The sequence below is a fragment of the Typopeltis vanoorti genome, chromosome 11 (assembly GCF_054136105.1).
Source record: "Typopeltis vanoorti isolate ZY-2024b chromosome 11, IOZ_Tvanoo_1.0, whole genome shotgun sequence".
NCBI classification, from domain to species: domain Eukaryota; kingdom Metazoa; phylum Arthropoda; class Arachnida; order Uropygi; family Thelyphonidae; genus Typopeltis; species Typopeltis vanoorti.
In genome coordinates this window covers 72785428-72803390 of record NC_143559.1, presented here as the reverse complement: position 1 = coordinate 72803390, position 17963 = coordinate 72785428, and the positions used below count along the sequence as shown (strand labels likewise).

General features: G+C 34.8%; 1 protein-coding gene across 1 annotated transcript in view; it reads right to left on the bottom strand.

Moving 5' to 3' along the window:
• Window positions 1–10697: 10697 nt before the first annotated feature.
• Window positions 10698–17963, bottom strand: part of LOC150101725 (proline dehydrogenase 1, mitochondrial-like) — a 234074-nt gene continuing 226808 nt past the window's right edge. The window contains exon 13 of the mRNA XM_090399897.1: window positions 10698–12524. Within this exon, the coding sequence (XP_090256023.1) occupies window positions 12319–12524 (206 nt within the window). The 3' untranslated portion in view covers window positions 10698–12318. The remainder of the gene's footprint in view (window positions 12525–17963) is intronic.

The following is a 17963-nucleotide window of genomic DNA, read 5'->3' as shown; positions in this document are numbered from 1 at the left end:
GGAGTTGATTATATTTGCTAGATGAACAATAGCTTTACGCGTTAGAAGTTTTATAACTTTGTTGGAGATACCATCGGGTCCAGGAGCCTTTTTATTCTTGAATTTCTGAATAATAGCATATATTTCAGCAGGTGAGGTGGGTGCAATTTGAGTGGAATGTGTGAGAGCTGAATTGAGCGAATATCTGACGTTATGGTGGATCTTGTAGATATGACTAATATCAAGGTGGTCGTATGCGGGTTTGCATTGTTTTTCAAGATGATTTGCTATTGCCTCAGCTTTATCAGCATCAGTGTGGATGAGACCTGAATCTGTTTGAAGAAGGGGAAGAGGTTTATTTCTGTTTTTAATCTTTCGGATAAGATTCCATACAGAGTGATTGTCAGTGGAGATGGAGGTCAGTTTTTCTTCCCAGAGTTGAGTTCTATGAGCTGCGAGTGCATCTCTCACTGCAGAATTGAACCTGTTTAAGATCCGCTTGTCTTGTGGCGCCCTGGTGTTGTGGTATCTTTTTTCTAGCCTTATTTTTTTCTCTAATCAGATTCATAATATCTTCAGGCAAGTGGTTGGATTTGTGGGTAGTTGCATGGGTAGTAACTGCTGCACAGGCTGCTGTAATCTGTTCTGTTAGATTTTTGACAGCTGTTTCAATTTCCTCTTTTGATTTAATGATGGGAACAGGACCAATATATTTTGGAAGCACCTTGGAGAGCCTTTCCAAAGGAATAAATGAGTGAGGGAGTGGGGATAATTTTTCAAGATTTCCTAATTTTAATCGTATTGGGTTATGATCTGATGATAGATCATTGATTGTCATTAAATTGTATTGGAGTCTGATGTGCTGCAGTATGGCTATGTCCAATACATCAGCCCTACCATAAGTGTTGTGATGGGTGGGATCAGCAGGACCTATTACATGAAGGTTGTTGAAATCAGCATAGTTCTGTAGTATCTGTCCATTTTTGTTGGTGGAATTGCTATTCCAGGTAGAATGCCTGGCATTTAAATCACCTGCCACAATGGTAGACTCTTCAGTATCAAATAAGGCGTTCAAATCCGAAAAGAATAATCATTTTTGAGGGGGATGGTATGCTGCAAAAATTTTTAATTTGCCGACAGAACTCGTGAGAATCTCAATGCCAGTGACCTCAAGATTGGAGGTAGGAGGGATGTTTGTGGAGTGATGAGAGATAAAATTCTTGATGAAAATTGCCATGCCTCCACCTCTGTGGGTTGATCTGTCAGTTCTATACGATTGATATCCATAAATTTTGGGATTGTCTGCAGGTCTTAGGTGCGTTTCATTTAGTAAAAGGACATCTGGCTGATGTCTGTGGACAAAATTTTGAAGTTCTAGGGTCTTATTTCTCAAGCCGTTTGCATTCCAGGCTATTATCTCTAGGGAGTCTGGTTTTAATTTTTTACTGTTCATTAGTGAGCGCTGAAATGATGACTTGGGTGTCTTTTAGAAATCTATTAGTAGAACTTTGTGAAGGATTAGATCTGCTAAAATCTAATAGCATATTTGCCAAGGAAGCGATAATGATAGCTGTCAAATTTGGGCGTGATGCTGACTGTTCTAGGGATGTCTGTTTAGGGCGGGTTACATCCGCACATATCCTAGACTGCTGTTTTTGAGTTGTTTTTTTGGGGGGCCTCAGTTTTCAGCAGATGGGCTTCTGAGTCTTTATTCTGAACTTTAGGAGGCTGAGAAGTAGTCGCTGATGTAGGTGATCTAATAGAAGAGAATGTTCCTTCTTCAGATTTTCTATTACGTGGATTATGCAAACATCCTCTGTAGTTGGCAGTGTGAGGACCACCACAGTTGGCACATTTGGCTGGAGTAGATTTTGGCGTAGAGCATGTGTCTACAAGATCCTGACATGGATTTGTTTTTAGCTAATAATTTGTTACAGTCTTTAGTTGGTTTTATTTTAGATATAAGAAGTAGTTTTGTTGCTGTAAATGAAGAAGAGAATTTATTAACAGATGAGGCAAAATTTAAAGATGAAAAGGAAAGTTAAAAAACGAAAAAAAAAAATGAGTGACGGAGTTTCACATTCTAACAATGAGATTACATTACATTACATGAGAAAGAAAATTTCGCTGTGAACACTTTTAATGTCATTTGCGATAAGCTAATTTTGGAAATTAATGAAAGAACAAAAAGCTATTTCGACATATTAGATATTTTTTTTGAAGAAAAATTTGGTATTTTTTTGAAGAAATATATAGATCAAGACAAGTACAAGACTAGTATTAACAAAATTTTGCAAACTTATGGGACTGATATTGATCCAGAAAAATTTACTGAAGTTAAGCAATTTTAATAACGATAAAGAAAATTCTTCAATTAAAAATATGTACAAATTTATAAACGATGGGTCAAGGTCTACTTTTCCGAACGTAGAAACAATTTTAAAAATATTTTTGACGATGCCTATTTCAAATGCAAGTCCTGAACGCTCATTTTCTGCGTTGAAACGAATAAAAAATTATTTAAGAAGCAAGACACCAAAATAAAACAAGTGACCTGTCGTTATTATGCATTGAATCAGATGTAATGGACTTGATTAATTATGATGACATTATATATTTGCTAAAACCAAAGCCAGAAAAAAAAACTTAGTTATTAATTTTTTTTATTTAAATTTGAACTGATTTATATTTATACTTTTTTCAAAATGCAAATATATGTATACCAATGTTGTATTGTGTTATTAAAATGATTTATTATGGAAATGTTGACTTTTATTTTCAATAAACTAAAAAAATGCGTATTTTTCAGGCCTATAATGATGTTTCGCCTCGGGCCTCCAAAAGTATAAATGCGGCCCTGTTGGGTGAGTTAAGTTATATCTCCAGTACGTTCCGTCATCATGAGAATGTATCCGAATGTTGACTCTGTTGAGTATTGATAATAACACATTACATGAAGCCTGTGTTGCGTTTCTTAAGACTGATATTATCCCGAAATTAATTATTATTATTCATTTTTAATATTAGTAAGGAGAAGTCTGACACACAGACAGACTTCAATATACATTCAGAATATAATAAACTTTTGTCATCGGAGGAGCGGTGTTATCCAGATCATAATATATATCTGTCAGTGGTAGAAATTAAATGACTGGCAATCTAAGATTTAAACAAGATCAAAACTAATTTCTTCTCAGCATTAGTGAAAGTCAAATATTTTTCGATTTTACGTGAACATTTTTCGCTGGAAAGCATCGGTTACTAGAGTACAAACAATCTGAATTGTTTCCTGATCTGCTTCCTAAGTATTCTGTAATTGAGCAGGTTCTTCTCTTAGTAGCAAAAACTTTCCTTCCACTCTCTTCTGTTCAGAGCCTTCTCTTTCAAGGTTGTGTACTTGTCTCCATTCAGCATGTCATCTAGCAATGTTTTCCTTACTCTTCCTCTGGGTCTTTATCCATCTATCTTTCCTTCGATGGCATCACTGATGATTCCATTTCCTCTCAGAATATGTCCGATCCAGTTTCCCTTTCTTCTTTTTATCCTCTTTAGCAGACTTCTACTCTTTTTAAGACGTCTCCTTTAGTTATTTTATCTGTCCATTTGATTTTTTCCATCCTTCTCCGAATCCACATCTCAAAGCTTTGCAAAATATTAATTTCTTCTTTCCTCAATGACCAAGTTTCAGCTGCAAAGAGGGCAACACTCCACACATAACATTTTATTAGTCTTTTCTTTAGGTTTCTGTCCATTTTACTTCTGAATAAATTCCATTTTCTATTAAAGGCATCTCTTCCCATCGCTATTCTTGCTTTTATGTCACTTTTACATCTTCCATCACTGCTAATCACACTTCTTAGACATTTAAATGTCTTTACTTGATCAAGTTTTCCCCATTTATTCTTATACAGGGTGTTCGGGATAAATTTGACAGTTTCGTAAGGAAAAAGAAAATCTTCTTTGTATCTATTAAATTTAATGAATTGACAAAAAAACATTACAGGCAGAGTTAATTACAATACTATCAAGATTTACTCAAAATAACCACCATTAGCATCGATCACAGCTTCAATTCTGCTTTGGAACCTCGAACAAGCTGATGCTACAGTCTCCCTGGGAAGGGCCGCAAAAACTGTTTTAATTTTATCCATTAACTGGGCTTTTGTATTACTGGAAGTGCGATTGGTGTCTTTTTCAACTGCGCCCCATACAAAATAATCCATGGGGTTAAGGTCTGGGGAGCTTGGAGGCCAAACATTTGGACTGGTGAAGTCGTAGAAATTTTCAGACAACCATTTTTGACTTTTCCCAGAGGTGTGGCAAGGGGCCGAATCCTGCTGCCATACATACGGCCTACCATTGGCTACCCTTGTTATCCAGGGCTTGACTACAGTTAGCAACTCCACGAACAAAGCCCGAATTCCAATGCCAGGGTTCTTCAACACCTGTTCCTGCAGATTTGCGAGGAATTCTGCTGTACGAACGCAATCAGATCGTCTGCTAGGGATCTTTCTTCTTGCTACATCCTCGTAGTCACCATTGCAAGTCTCTAGTTCATGCCTGATTGTTTTTACTGTATTCAGGGAGCATTGGGCAGCAGTCGTAATATCCTTATTTTGATGGCGGGCACGAATCATCATGATACAAGTTATTCTCTTCCATGATTCAGGTGGGTTCCAGCTATCCATCCTTTCTGACATCTTGTATATGAATGAAGAAGGGTCCAAACTTTTAAATGAAGAGAAGTGTGTGTTAATGCATGTAACTTACGGAAAAATATAATTAATTATATGTCAAATTTATCCCGAACACCCTGTATCTATATTTGCCTCTTTCCTTGCTATTTTCATTACCTTTGTTTTTCTTATGTTAATTTCCATTCCATAATTGATACAGAATTCCAGATGTAGTCCTGTTTCAGTATTTGATAATAATGCCTTGTCATCTGCGTATCTTATCGCAAATATCTGTCTACCTCTAATCTTTATTCCTTCTTCTGAATTCTCCAGTGCTTCTTTTAACATTGCTTCAGAATATATGTTAAACAATGATATCTGGTTCTGTTGTACCATATATGTCGCTCACCATAGCAGTGTCCTGTTGCGTCGTATATCTCTGATATTGATATGTCGAGGCAATATATTTAACTTTATCCTTTCCTACTTCAGCCGCTATATCAAATTCTATCGTAAGTACCTCTTTGTTAAGTCGGTTGCGCCATTGTTACGTGATCTTCATTAGTATTAATCTTAACGCTATGTCTCGCTTCTCTTATACCTTTTCTTACGTAATTTAACCTTTTAAAGGCCACCAGAAATTACCTGTTCCCTGAATTCCATGAGTTATCCTGGTCACTCAGGCAAAATTTATTTTTTATCTGCTGAGTTTATCTCTAATTAAGGCTAGAGATAAACTCAGCCTTTAGGGTAATCATAGAATATCAGGTGCCACTAATAATGTTAATTGAATTCTTAGAAGCCTTGGGTCTCTGGCTATTTATTTGCAGTCGTGCCCTACTACTTTCAATTGAGGTATCCCCGCGCACACACGATCACAGGTTCGATGTTTTATGAAGGGTCAGTCATCATGATCAGAAACACATGTAAGGAATCAAAATATTTATTAAACTCATTATATAATACCATACAAGTTAAAGTAGTTATTTACGTAATTTAACCTTTTAAAGGCCACCAGAAATTACCTGTTCCCTGAATTCCATGAGTTATCCTGGTCACTCAGGCAAAATTTATTTTTTATCTGCTGAGTTTATCTCTAATTAAGGCTAGAGATAAACTCAGCCTTTAGGTTAATCATAGAATATCAGGTGCCACTAATAATGTTAATTGAATTCTTAGAAGCCTTGGGTCTCTGGCTATTTATTTGCAGTCGTGCCCTACTACTTTCAATTGAGGTATCCCCGCGCACACACGATCACAGGTTCGATGTTTTATGAAGGGTCAGTCATCATGATCAGAAACACATGTAAGGAATCAAAATATTTATTAAACTCATTATATAATACCATACAAGTTAAAGTAGTTATCAAATCTAATTTTAGCTTCTACCATTCTTTCACTCTCACTCTTAAAACCATTATGCATTGACTTCAAAATATTAGCAAATTCAATAACTCAACATATAATACATTCTTGATTACCGCTCAATTGGACATTAAGGCATTTTAGCACATAAATAATCTCTCTCTGATTAATTACGACAGAATCTCTAACTGAAAGTTCTTAAAGTTCATTTTTAAAGCATAGTCATTTACATAAATCTTAGTTCACTCTTTCTTCAATTACAAATTTTAAGATGCATTCTCTTAACACTGTTAGTCAATATTCTCGAAAGGGGCTAGAACAAGTGAGAGTACTTCTATTCTTTATCGGTTTTCTTCTGTCCTTCCATCTTTGTTACGACTCTGGTTGTCCCGATCTTATCGCCACGTGGGTTACAGGTGCTCGCCTGAGCTGGGTGCTATCTCTCTGCTAAGGTTTTATGTCGATGACCTTCTCATTGACGGCCTGTGGTTGATCTTGCCGAAATCTGCTGCGGTGTCATGCCCGAACTTTTCGTAAGTCAGCCCTCAAAAATGAGAGCTGAACTGCGATGAACTCTTGGAGCACACGAAGAGAAATGCAGGAACAAGAAAAAAAGGAGGGATTTACTTCCGAGTCGCGGGTTTTATATGCTCCCCTAGAACGCCACCTTTCCGAGTTTGAATTTCTCTTATCGTCTCACCCATTGTCTCAGGCTGGGTGACTTCACCGATCAACATACGGGACTTCCGGGAATGTATGCGTCATGATGTCTTCTCAGATGTGATGCCCGCGGGTGCTTACACTGCTCTTAGTATTAGGGCGATCTTTGCCCTATGTTGCTGAATAATACGCATTCTTTCATTTATAATATTTCACTAATGATTTCTCTCATATCTGCCCCTTTTGCTGACTTACATTCATGCTAGACATATAGATACATTAATTTAAATTCACATAATTCACAGTTTATCATACAAGGTGTTGTTATAAAAAAAAAATCAGTTATACTGTGCTGGAAGATAAGTATGCATATATATTTCTTGTTAATTGTTAGATTCTGGAATGGTGACGTCATGTAAAATTTGAAGTCACCTATTTCAGATCTAACAGTCTCATATAGTGAAATAATTAATCTTCTGTCTTCCCAATCTTTTCCATTACTTCCACCATCTTATCCCATTTTACAAAGTCAAAAGCTTTTTCAAAATCTATATAACAGATATTAACTTCTTTCACTTATTCTTAACAGTCCAATTGCATCTCTTGTTCCATTTAATGTTTCCTGATACCATCATGTATTTTGCATTTATTTATTGAAGTGTAAAAGTGGTAATATATTTATGGATGCGAAGTATCTTCGAAATTTTTTGATATATTTGATCCATATGAATCTGCAGTTTTGTAGACAAGAATCGCATTATATCGAAGCCCAAAATAAAAAGAAAAAATATATGTCCACTTTGAATAAATGACTATGCCATCCCAATTCACAAATGATCTTCCTACAACGGATGGTTGTACAATATCATAACATCAACATTTTCTGGCCAAGTACACATCATTTATCTGCAGAGACGAATGGTATGTGTGTGTGTGTGGGGGGGGGGGGATTGAATTATTAAATGGATACTTCAATACTGGTTTTCAACTCACAGGTTTGATTTATTCGATTTTCCCCCATTTCTCATAGCAAATTAAGAAATGTTAAGTTTGCTAACAAAAAAGAGAAAGAAAAATCTAAACAATGATTGATTCAAGGAGATTAAATCAGAAACAGATTTTATAACAGATGAAACCAAACCAAGCAGAAGTGATAACCGTAATGACGAAAATAAAGTGTACCACTCCCCACAAACCACTCATAAATCCAGTGCAACTTTGAGTATCAACACTGAAGAATAAACTAGTCATACAGTAATAATACTGCATATAATGACTTCTGAATTTTCAATAAAACACATCTTCCTTCAGTGATCACTCGCTTGAAACAGCAGTATTATTATTATTACTACTACTACTACTACTGTTATACGGGCACCTCCATGAAGCTCAGGCTAATAGGCAGGAGGTCCACTAATTACTGTTGGTGCATGTGTGCAAAACAGGTGTTCACAAAATCATGTTGGATTGACAAACAATAATAGAAGCCAATGACATTATAAAAAAGGGGTACTCCTAAACAAAAATAGGCTAAATAGCCATAAAAATATTTACTTCTAGGAGTAACATGGAAATTTTTCCAGAAATAATACCTATAATAATGGAAGTGGCTTTACTTCCTATTGAACAATCATGTAATACTGTATAACAGTCTATTAAGCCTTTCCATTCTCCAAATGATATAATTGTAAATGTAAACTTTCTTTATTTTTTTGAAAATTGGGAAGGAGCCAGTCTCTACCACTCATCAGGAAATCTGGTTGCATTCCAAATGATGTGTTAGATAATGGGCATTATTCATATTCCTGATAAGCATTATATATATATATATACACACACACACACACACACACACACACAGAGTAATTCACTCGGTTAAATGGCATGTTTAAAATTATCACCTCCCCTAAGGGATGGGAGGAACCCCATACGAAATAAATAAAGTGTCAAATGAGATGGTGAGTCTGGGCCTGGCTCATATGTAGTGATGTGGGCAAATATCACAATGGGGAAATTGAACAATGAGACTTATTTGAGCCTATGGTCCCATAAGATTCCACTAAAGAAAGAGGAATTTTTTGAGGTATTATAGAACACAGCTGACAACAAAAAAAAAGGAAAAGTTGGCCATTGTTCAACTATTTAGGTACAATTTTTAATGAAGATGGTAAATTAAATATGGAAATAGACAACAGAATCAGTAAAGCTGGTATGGTAGGAAGTCAGCTGGATAAATTTATATGGATTTATAAATTAGTTTAAACACTAAATTAGATATATACAAGACGGTGTTCAAACCAATTTTAACTTATGGATCTGAAAAAATTACAAGAGTGAACATATAGTATCAATGAAAATTTCATATTAAAGATGAGAATATTAGGAAAGAACCTGCCAGCAATTTAGCAGAATTAATTTCAGGTGGTATGGCTACTTAAACAGAATGGAAGAGGAAAAATTAGCGAGACAAATGTTCTTTGCCAGGTTGTCAGAAAAAGACAGAGGAAGACCAAGATTTAGAACAGATTGATACAGTAAAAAGTACCTTATAAGACAGAAAAATAAGATCTAATAATGTTGGAGTCTTGACAGATAACAGATTGACTTGGAGGAAAATTGTTGATAACAAGTTGTTAATGATGTAAACTTTCCATGTAGTACTAACATAATATCTTATACCCCCCCCCCCCCCCCCCGACTACATATCAGGAATTTGTTGATTTTATTCTTGAATTAATTTATTTAAATTTTTTGTTATTGTTGATGTTAAGCTTAATACTTTAGTAAAATAGATTCGTGAAGGTTAATTATTATTATTCCTGACACCTCCAATAAGTCCGCGATGAGATTCGCAGTGTCCTCCCGCGAAACCACTACACCGAACCTCTACTACGAATCGTCTCCATCAACGCCATCTACCGCCCATTTCCACCACCACAACAACTGGTATTCTATGTCTGTAAATTGTGTGTGTTCTGAAGGACCGATTTGTCTGTATGCGGGATGAAAAACCCGAGTTTCTGCAAGAAAAAACCCTGCTACCTCTGTTATGAGATCGGCTAACTCACCTTTGATTGAAAATCGTCCAGATAAAGATTCCTCCCGTCACGACGAGAATCGAACTTAGGCCTATTCCAATCGAAGGGCATAATGTACCGCCGTTCTTCCAATTGCGCTATGGAGGCTAAGATATGTCAGAAAAGAAGAAACTTATGAAGAGCAATTTTTTAAGTGAAAATTGTTGTAAAAGTGTAAATAAATTGTTAAAAAATGAACTATCCTTACCTTTAACTGACTGCCAAAGAATCAACATCATTCCTCTTTTAGTTCCAGGTATCTACACAGAATGCCAAAAGGGTACGCTTGCATATTATAGGCAAACCAGAAGAATGGTCTCCAGCAGCAAAATGGTGGTCTCGCACTGGACAGATTCACTCTGTCCAGTGTGAGACCACCATCTTCCTACTAGAGATCTGAAGCGACTTATAAAAACGTTCCCTCTTTGGTCTTTAGAGATTATCTACTTGTAGCTAACCCCAAGGTTCTAATACTAATGTGTTAATTTTGGGGCAGGAATTCACATAAAAATTTAGCAGACATGCCCTGGACAAAATTCAAAAGAATTAAATGGAAAAAATCCATCATATTTCATTGCAGCAAGTTGAAAGACAACTTTTTCTAGAATCTGCAAGTGTTGTGTTCTTAAAAACTGCCCTATTTTAAATAAATGTGGGAAAAACTAATGTTAAGGTATACTAATCCAATAGTCAAGGCTACTAGCAAGCAACCACATGAGGAATAGTCCTTCCTAGAACTTCAAGCTATTGAGTCTAAACAATTTCACTTCTGTGCACCATATAAAAAAAATTCAGTCTTACACTGATGTCCCATGACAAAGATGAAATACTGAAAGGATTAAACTAACATTTAATTTCCTTTATTAAGGCTGTTTTAATGGATTATTTATGTAACGAGTAACTTTATACTCAACGGGTATCAAAATGTTATAACTAACAATAGCTTAATAACAAGTTTTAATAACAGTTTATTTAACAACTTTTTTTCTTTTTTCTTTTTTTACATATATCATCCTTCAACCACAAATTTTACAAATAAAACAAACAGGATAATAATCCAAGGCTTCACAAGTCATTTGTTAAATAACTCCAAATAAAGTTTGCAAAAAAGCAGTAAATGACTCACAGAATGATGTGCCAATTCATGAATGTAAACATAAGTAAAGGAATATCATCACAGTACACATTGAATCCTTAAAAACTGTTCACACAACATCAATATTTAAAAGATGCTTTTGAACAATTTTGGTATTTTGTCGCTGGGATAATAATCACATCTTTTACAATAAAAATCTAGAATTCCATGGGAATTTTCATATTCACATTAAGTGAAATGAACACCATATAATTTAATTAAAAAAAGGACCATTCAGGAAACTTTCATTATTTGAAGGGGGGAAAAGCATTAAATATAGTATTAAAAAAATATATATATATAAAAAAAATTAATTGCTCATATGTGAAACGAACAAGTCATTTTTCACATCAAATACTTGAGATTCTTTTAAGAATTAGTGAAGAAAAATAAATAACAGTACATTTTTAATCATTAAAAAGATAACATTCCTGACATTATACCTGACAAAATCACTTGGATATAATACAATTAATGTTAGACATATATTTCAAAAATATAAATGGCCTGACTGAGATTTTAACAAATGCATATCACCTTCTCTTCTCCTCCTCCAGTGGAATGGAGTTTCAGACAAAACACGAGTGCTGAACATGAGATTCAGAATAATTTAATTTGAATTTCAGACTACCAAAAAACAGGTTGACCATGACAAAAAAAAAGCTTGAAAAGCTATTATGTTTCAAATCAGTATTAATTAAAACATACTTTCAATACACATTTAATATATAGCACATTTTTTTCAGAAAAAAGTTTGAAATTACAAATTAAAAAAAAAAAATGATGCTACATCATTCATTCTATGTTATATGCAGAAAACATCTTTTTAAAAAAAATCCACATGAACATCTCAATGTCTAAAAATTTTATCAGTCCATCAAAACCATTTCTTTTCTGAACTGTGAAAGTGCTAGTAAATTTATCCATTCCATAAAAATATTCCAAATGTAGAAGATAAATCTACAAAAATATCTTATATATAAACATTACAAATTCATATTTACATTTTATAAATAAACTGTATTTTATCAGTATACCACTCCTAGTTTTGTAAGATCCAGATTATTATAAATGTTTATATATTCAAAAATTTATCACCTCTTTTTTTAATATGGATTTAAAGATCTTAACAGAGAACAGAAAGTACAAAAAGGTAATGTTTACACATCTGAAATACTACATATTTATGTAGCATTTGTCATATTTGATTTCATAATTATATTTTATCAAAATTTTACAACAGGGCATGCAAAAAAAAAAAAAAAAACTTCCATTTCACATAATCATAATTATTAAAAATTTTTATTTTAAAAACAGAATATGTTCTTTTATGAAATTTCATTTGGGATTTATAACAATTTCAGTTATGACTTTATGAAGTATATCAGAATTAATTGTGTTTTGGATATTTTTGACATTTATTATTTTATACAGGTGCATAATTTCCTTTTGGTTTGTGAAAAATTTCTCTACTTAGACAACGCCTTTTTAATTCTCTTTTTAAAAGACTACGTTCTCTCTCCGTTTTCTTTATAATTCCATGATTCTCCTGTGCACGTCGAGAGAGATAAGGAAGAACTTCATCAATTGGTCCATACGGTACATATTTATAAACAGAATGCCCTGCTTGACCTAAAAAAAAATCAAAACAATTTAAAAAAAAAAAAAAAGGATACATTTGTTATTTTTTCCTTCAATACACCTTCAAATTTTTTTGTTGTGTTGTACAAGGGTGATGCAAAAATCAATATGTCTAACTACTGACCTATCAGTATCTCCAGAGTGGTAGCAAAGATTTTAGAATAATAATAACTATAAAAATGGAGGGAAAATTCACATTAAAACTTATTTATTGTATATAATTTTTGCCTAGGTGTCATAGGTATCTTCAGTACAGGATTACAGAACAGCAATTAAACAATAACAGACAATTCTAAAAAGCACTACCTTAGCAGCTAATGTAAGATAACTAAAATGCTCAATAATTTCCCAACTAAATATACAGTCTTATCATAAATACTATTAAAACTTCTGCACACACACATTCTGTGTGGTTCCATTAGTGGTGCTGTGTACAGCTAACATTCATGTGTTTATTAGTTGAGAGAGAGAGTTGTCTAGCTGTATAGGTTAATATGCAGTGGGAAGATACAAGAACTATGTAGCTGTAATAGCACTTCACAAGGTTGGAATGTAGCCACATGTTACATGCTAAAAACACTCAGGTCAGTAAGATGTTTGCATATCAGACTATTAACTGTTAATGATACAGAAGATGTATCTGACCATCTAAGAACATGTCAACTACACTCATTAGGATGCAACAGCTTGTGAGGGCTGTGAAGGCATGTCTCTGCCATAATCCTGTGAGAACACAGAAAGTGATGTCATGTGTACTAATTGATGACCTGAGGGTAAGAGCCTATTGTCATTCTACTGGACACTTCCTAATGCCACAACTTATGCAGTAGAGGGTAATAAAATCAAAGGCATTTCTCTGGGTGGTACGGGCACAACAGATACAGAGACTTGCCACCTCTTCACAAATGAGAATATTTTTGGGCATATGCCTTAGATGGTCACAGCATGTGTCATAGCACCCAGGATTCAGAAAGGTCATCACCTTCATGTCAGTGATAGCTTGGTGAGGAGTGACGTTGGATATCCAACGTCACTCCTCACGCATTTCTGTGAGAAAGAGGTCAAAACTTTCACCAAAGTATATCAAGACACCATGCTGGAACTTATGTTACAGCCCCTGAACAATACCTTGTTTCATGGTAGGCAGTGGACCGTCCAAAAGGACTCAGCACCTGCACACAAGGCAAGGAACATACAACAGTGGTTGGAGACGAGTATGCCCGACAACACATCACCATCTGATTGGCCAAATCTGGAAGTCCTGATCTGAATCCAGTGGACTTCAAATTATGGTCTGAGCTTGAGAAAGAGAGAGTAACCTGCAAGAAATGACACCCTAGCATCGCCAGCCTGAAGGTGGATATGCATGTTATACATATGATTTGTATGTGCTGAAAGCTGTAAATGATTTACCAATAGATTAAAGGTTTATGCACTGTTCAAGTTGTAACAGTATTTATGGCTAAATAAAGTTAGGAAAGATTAGCAGATTTGAAAAACTATCTTCCATCGAAATGTGGATAGACACAGACCATTAGATCTGTTTAAGTTAGGACAACAGAGTAACATTTCAAATTTCTTTATGAAGGACACATGTTTTGTTCCATTGAATTCTGTGTTTAGATAGCATGCTCAGCAAGGCCAGACTATTTGGGCTCATGATATTTAATATAAGACTTGTGTTCTTCTAGATGAATAATAGCAGATCTTCTACCAATATATGTCCAAAATAAGACAAGCCACAACAGCAAGGAATCCAGTAGATGCTTGGAAAACTTAGATGTGAAAGGCAACAAATATACAAATATATTCAATGGTTTTAAAACTTTTGCTCTGTGTTCAGAAATGCCTTGCACATAAGGGAAAGGAATGTGAGTTTTTTCTTCTGCATTAGAAGAAGCAGGGGTTGAAAAGTTCATCAGAAGAACAAAGAATGAGCATGATGTAATAAGATCTTAATAGTTCCAGCCTTTTAACTAGGATGGTATGGTGGTGAGATTCAGCATGGATATAATGGCTTATATGAGTCTTCTTCCTAAAAACTGAAAATTGTAAGCTGCAATCTGGTTTACAAAGAATTAGTAGATCTAAAAAAAGGCTATTTGGTGATCTATTTCTTATTCTAAGGTGAATTAGATCCTAGGATGAAGTGCATTTAATTTGGAAAGAAACTGCTGTAATTCAAAGGAAGTGCCATTCCAAATTACAAAAACATCGTCCACATATCTGTATGAGTGTGTAGGTCTAGGTGAAATATTATCAAAGAGATGTTCAAAGTGTTCCATGAAGAAGTTGGCAATGGTTGGAGAAATAGGACTGTCCATAGCTGTTCCTTCAATCTGTTGATATATTTTGTTTTTGAAGATGAAACAACAGTGTATAACAAAATCAAATAGTTTAACAGTATCTGAAGGAAATTCTTGAAGTTATTCAATGGAATAACTTCTGATAAAGGAATATTAGTAAGTTCACATGCTAAATGAATATTGCAAATTTTATTTTTAAAATCAAAAGTTTTTTTTTATGAGCTGAAGATCTTCTAATAAAAGTCACAAGAAAACTGGATAAGTATTTAGATATCTTATAAATTAAGGAACATTCTATAGTCAACAACAGGTCTTAATGGAATACTGGTTTATGAACTTTTGGTAAACCATATAATCTAGGTGGACAACCATAGAAAGATTTAAGCTTTTTTCTTTGTTCTTCATCCCAAATAGAAACATTATCAATTAGATAATTAATTATCTGGCTACAAATAGCATCTGAAGTGAGGGCCTATATGCAGAATAATCTTGAAGTAATAGATATTTTTCTATCATATTAAAATCCACTGTTTGCATACAGAAATGGGTTGAAGATAAGCATATACTTTGCAAAGAGCAGCATGGATTTACTAAAGGGAGGTCATGTTTTAGCAGTTTGCATATTTTATAATAATGTTATGACTGAATTGGATAAATGGAATGGATACAATATGACACTGTTACACTTTGCTAAGGCATTTGATATGATACCAAATGAAAGGCCGTTGCATAAACTGGAGAATATAGCCAGCCTGGTTGGCTAAGTGGATAACGTATCCGCTCTCCAGCCAAAAGACTGCAGATTCGAATCCCAAAGTGGGCACGGATGTTTGTGATTGTCTGTGGAAATAACGGTGGTCAGCAATAGATGGCGTTGGTGTAGTTGCGGTCAGTTGGCAATTGAATGGTGGAGACGAAGTTGTAGAGCAGGTGCCTTCCCTCAATGAGTCCTTGGACTCCCTGGAGGTGTCAAATAATAATAATAATAATAATAATAATATGGGAATGGAATACCTATTGACTCGGATAAGTAAGTGACTGATGATATCAGAAAGTGGCATATGGTGGTTGTGAATTTACCAGATTTAAGGTGATTAGTGGCATTCCCAGAGATCAGTCCTTGGACCACTGTTGTTCGATGTGTATATTAGTTATATTGGGAACGACCTGACAGGAAGTGTTCGATTGTTTACTGATGATGCAAAGATAAGCAAAGCAATCAAGGATGCTACTGATATAACTTTTGAACAGAAGATAAATACTAATGTTATCAATTAACTGTTAATAAATGTAAAATTATGCACATAACTCCAAGATCCCTAGCCTCAGCAATTTCATAATCCCACCAATATGCTGTTGGACATTTCATCTATGGTGGATATGAAACTGAAAGTCACATTGCAAAACTGCAAATACAACTCAGAGGATCACTGCAATATTGAAACAAACATTGACATGTAAGGATAAGGAAATTGTTTGGAGAAGATAGAAGCTGTGGAATGAGTACAAAGAAGAGTCACAAAGATGATATTTGGATTATTATCAGGATAGATTGAAAGTATGTGGACTGCAGATGCTGGTCAACAGGAGACAGAAGGGTGTATGCAGTCCATATACTCTGAATCTATCCTCCTTTTCCTAACACATTCATGTTGAAACGATTGTAACTCTCACTGTCGCCCTAACTATCTGATGAGGTGAGAGAAAACACTGTGCACTAAGGACATTTCGTGCTTGTGTTTTGGCAGACACAGTACATATCGTAATGGTTCTTTCATTGTAACCAAATCTGCAGGGGGGGGGTGAATAACGTGTTTGTTTTAGGATATATCACAAAACAATAATGAAGGAGAATGTTACATTTGGTTGGAGATCGTTATATTTGAATTACTCAAAGGTATAAATATGTGAATCATAATTAATAAACCATGTGAAAATGAGAAATGTAAAGGAAAGAACAAGCGTGAGTAGAAACTCTCATTACTGGTTAACGAATTATTAATAATTAACATTGTGATATTACATGTGTGTCCTATAAGTTGCTGGGTGGAGTGAATAGCATGTGAACCTATAAATTCTAAATATGCATAAGTGAATTTATGATGGTATAAGGAGGGACCTAAAATGATGAGTCTTGATAGACTGTGTGTTTCCTAGGAAGGACCTCCTGCGATGAGTCTTTTGACTCCATGGAGGCCTGAATAATAATAATAATAATTTAAAAAAAAATTACTAAATATATGAAGAGCCAAAGGCTTCAATTCGGCGATGTAAAATTATTTAAATTAAGGGATATTACATTCCATACTGTTTCACAGCCGAATATAGAAACTATATAAAGTTTGGCAAGTCCAAGCATAAGCAAATACCTGGAGAGTGCAACACCTGACCCATTTGGTAGTGTAAACACTCAGGCAACTCATAGTAAGGGTGGAGCAAGCTCCGATCACTATTCTTGGTATTTACCCATAATGTGAAACCCAGCTCCTAGGAGCTGTATTACTGTATCCCTGGGTGGGCAAGGTATGGAAAAGGATCTTTGGATGAGCTGAGTAAATTTCTTAATTTTGCAGGAGGTTTGAAAATTGCTTTAATATTGTACTTATGTAGTGTTTTATCTATTTTTTCTGATATGTCCCTAATGTATGGTATGGCATTCTTGTAATCTTTCTTGCTTTTAATAGTATTTTTGTGGAGGATCTTGCAAACTGTTTTTTTTTTTTTATTGTAGCCATTTTTTTTTACAAACGTTTGGCTAATAATTTCATATACTTCATTCAGAGCCTGCTCTTTGGAGCAATTTGTTAGGGCTGTGTGTTTGAGGGTGCTGATGATGCCTAAATTTTGTGTTGGATGGTGGTATGAATTTTTATGAATGTATTGGCCCGTGTGTGTACGTTTGCAGACCACATAGGAGAGGCAGCCTGAGGGAAGACTTGTGACAAGTGTGTCTAGAAAAGGAAGAGTTATTGTTTTCAATCTCTATGGTGAATTGGATACGTTTGTGTTGTTTGTTCAGGTGGCTTAGGAATGTATTTAATGTTTTGCGGATGTGGAGCCAAATGACAAAAATATCATCAACATATATGAGCCAGACTTTGGGCTTTAGTCTTGTTGAATGTAG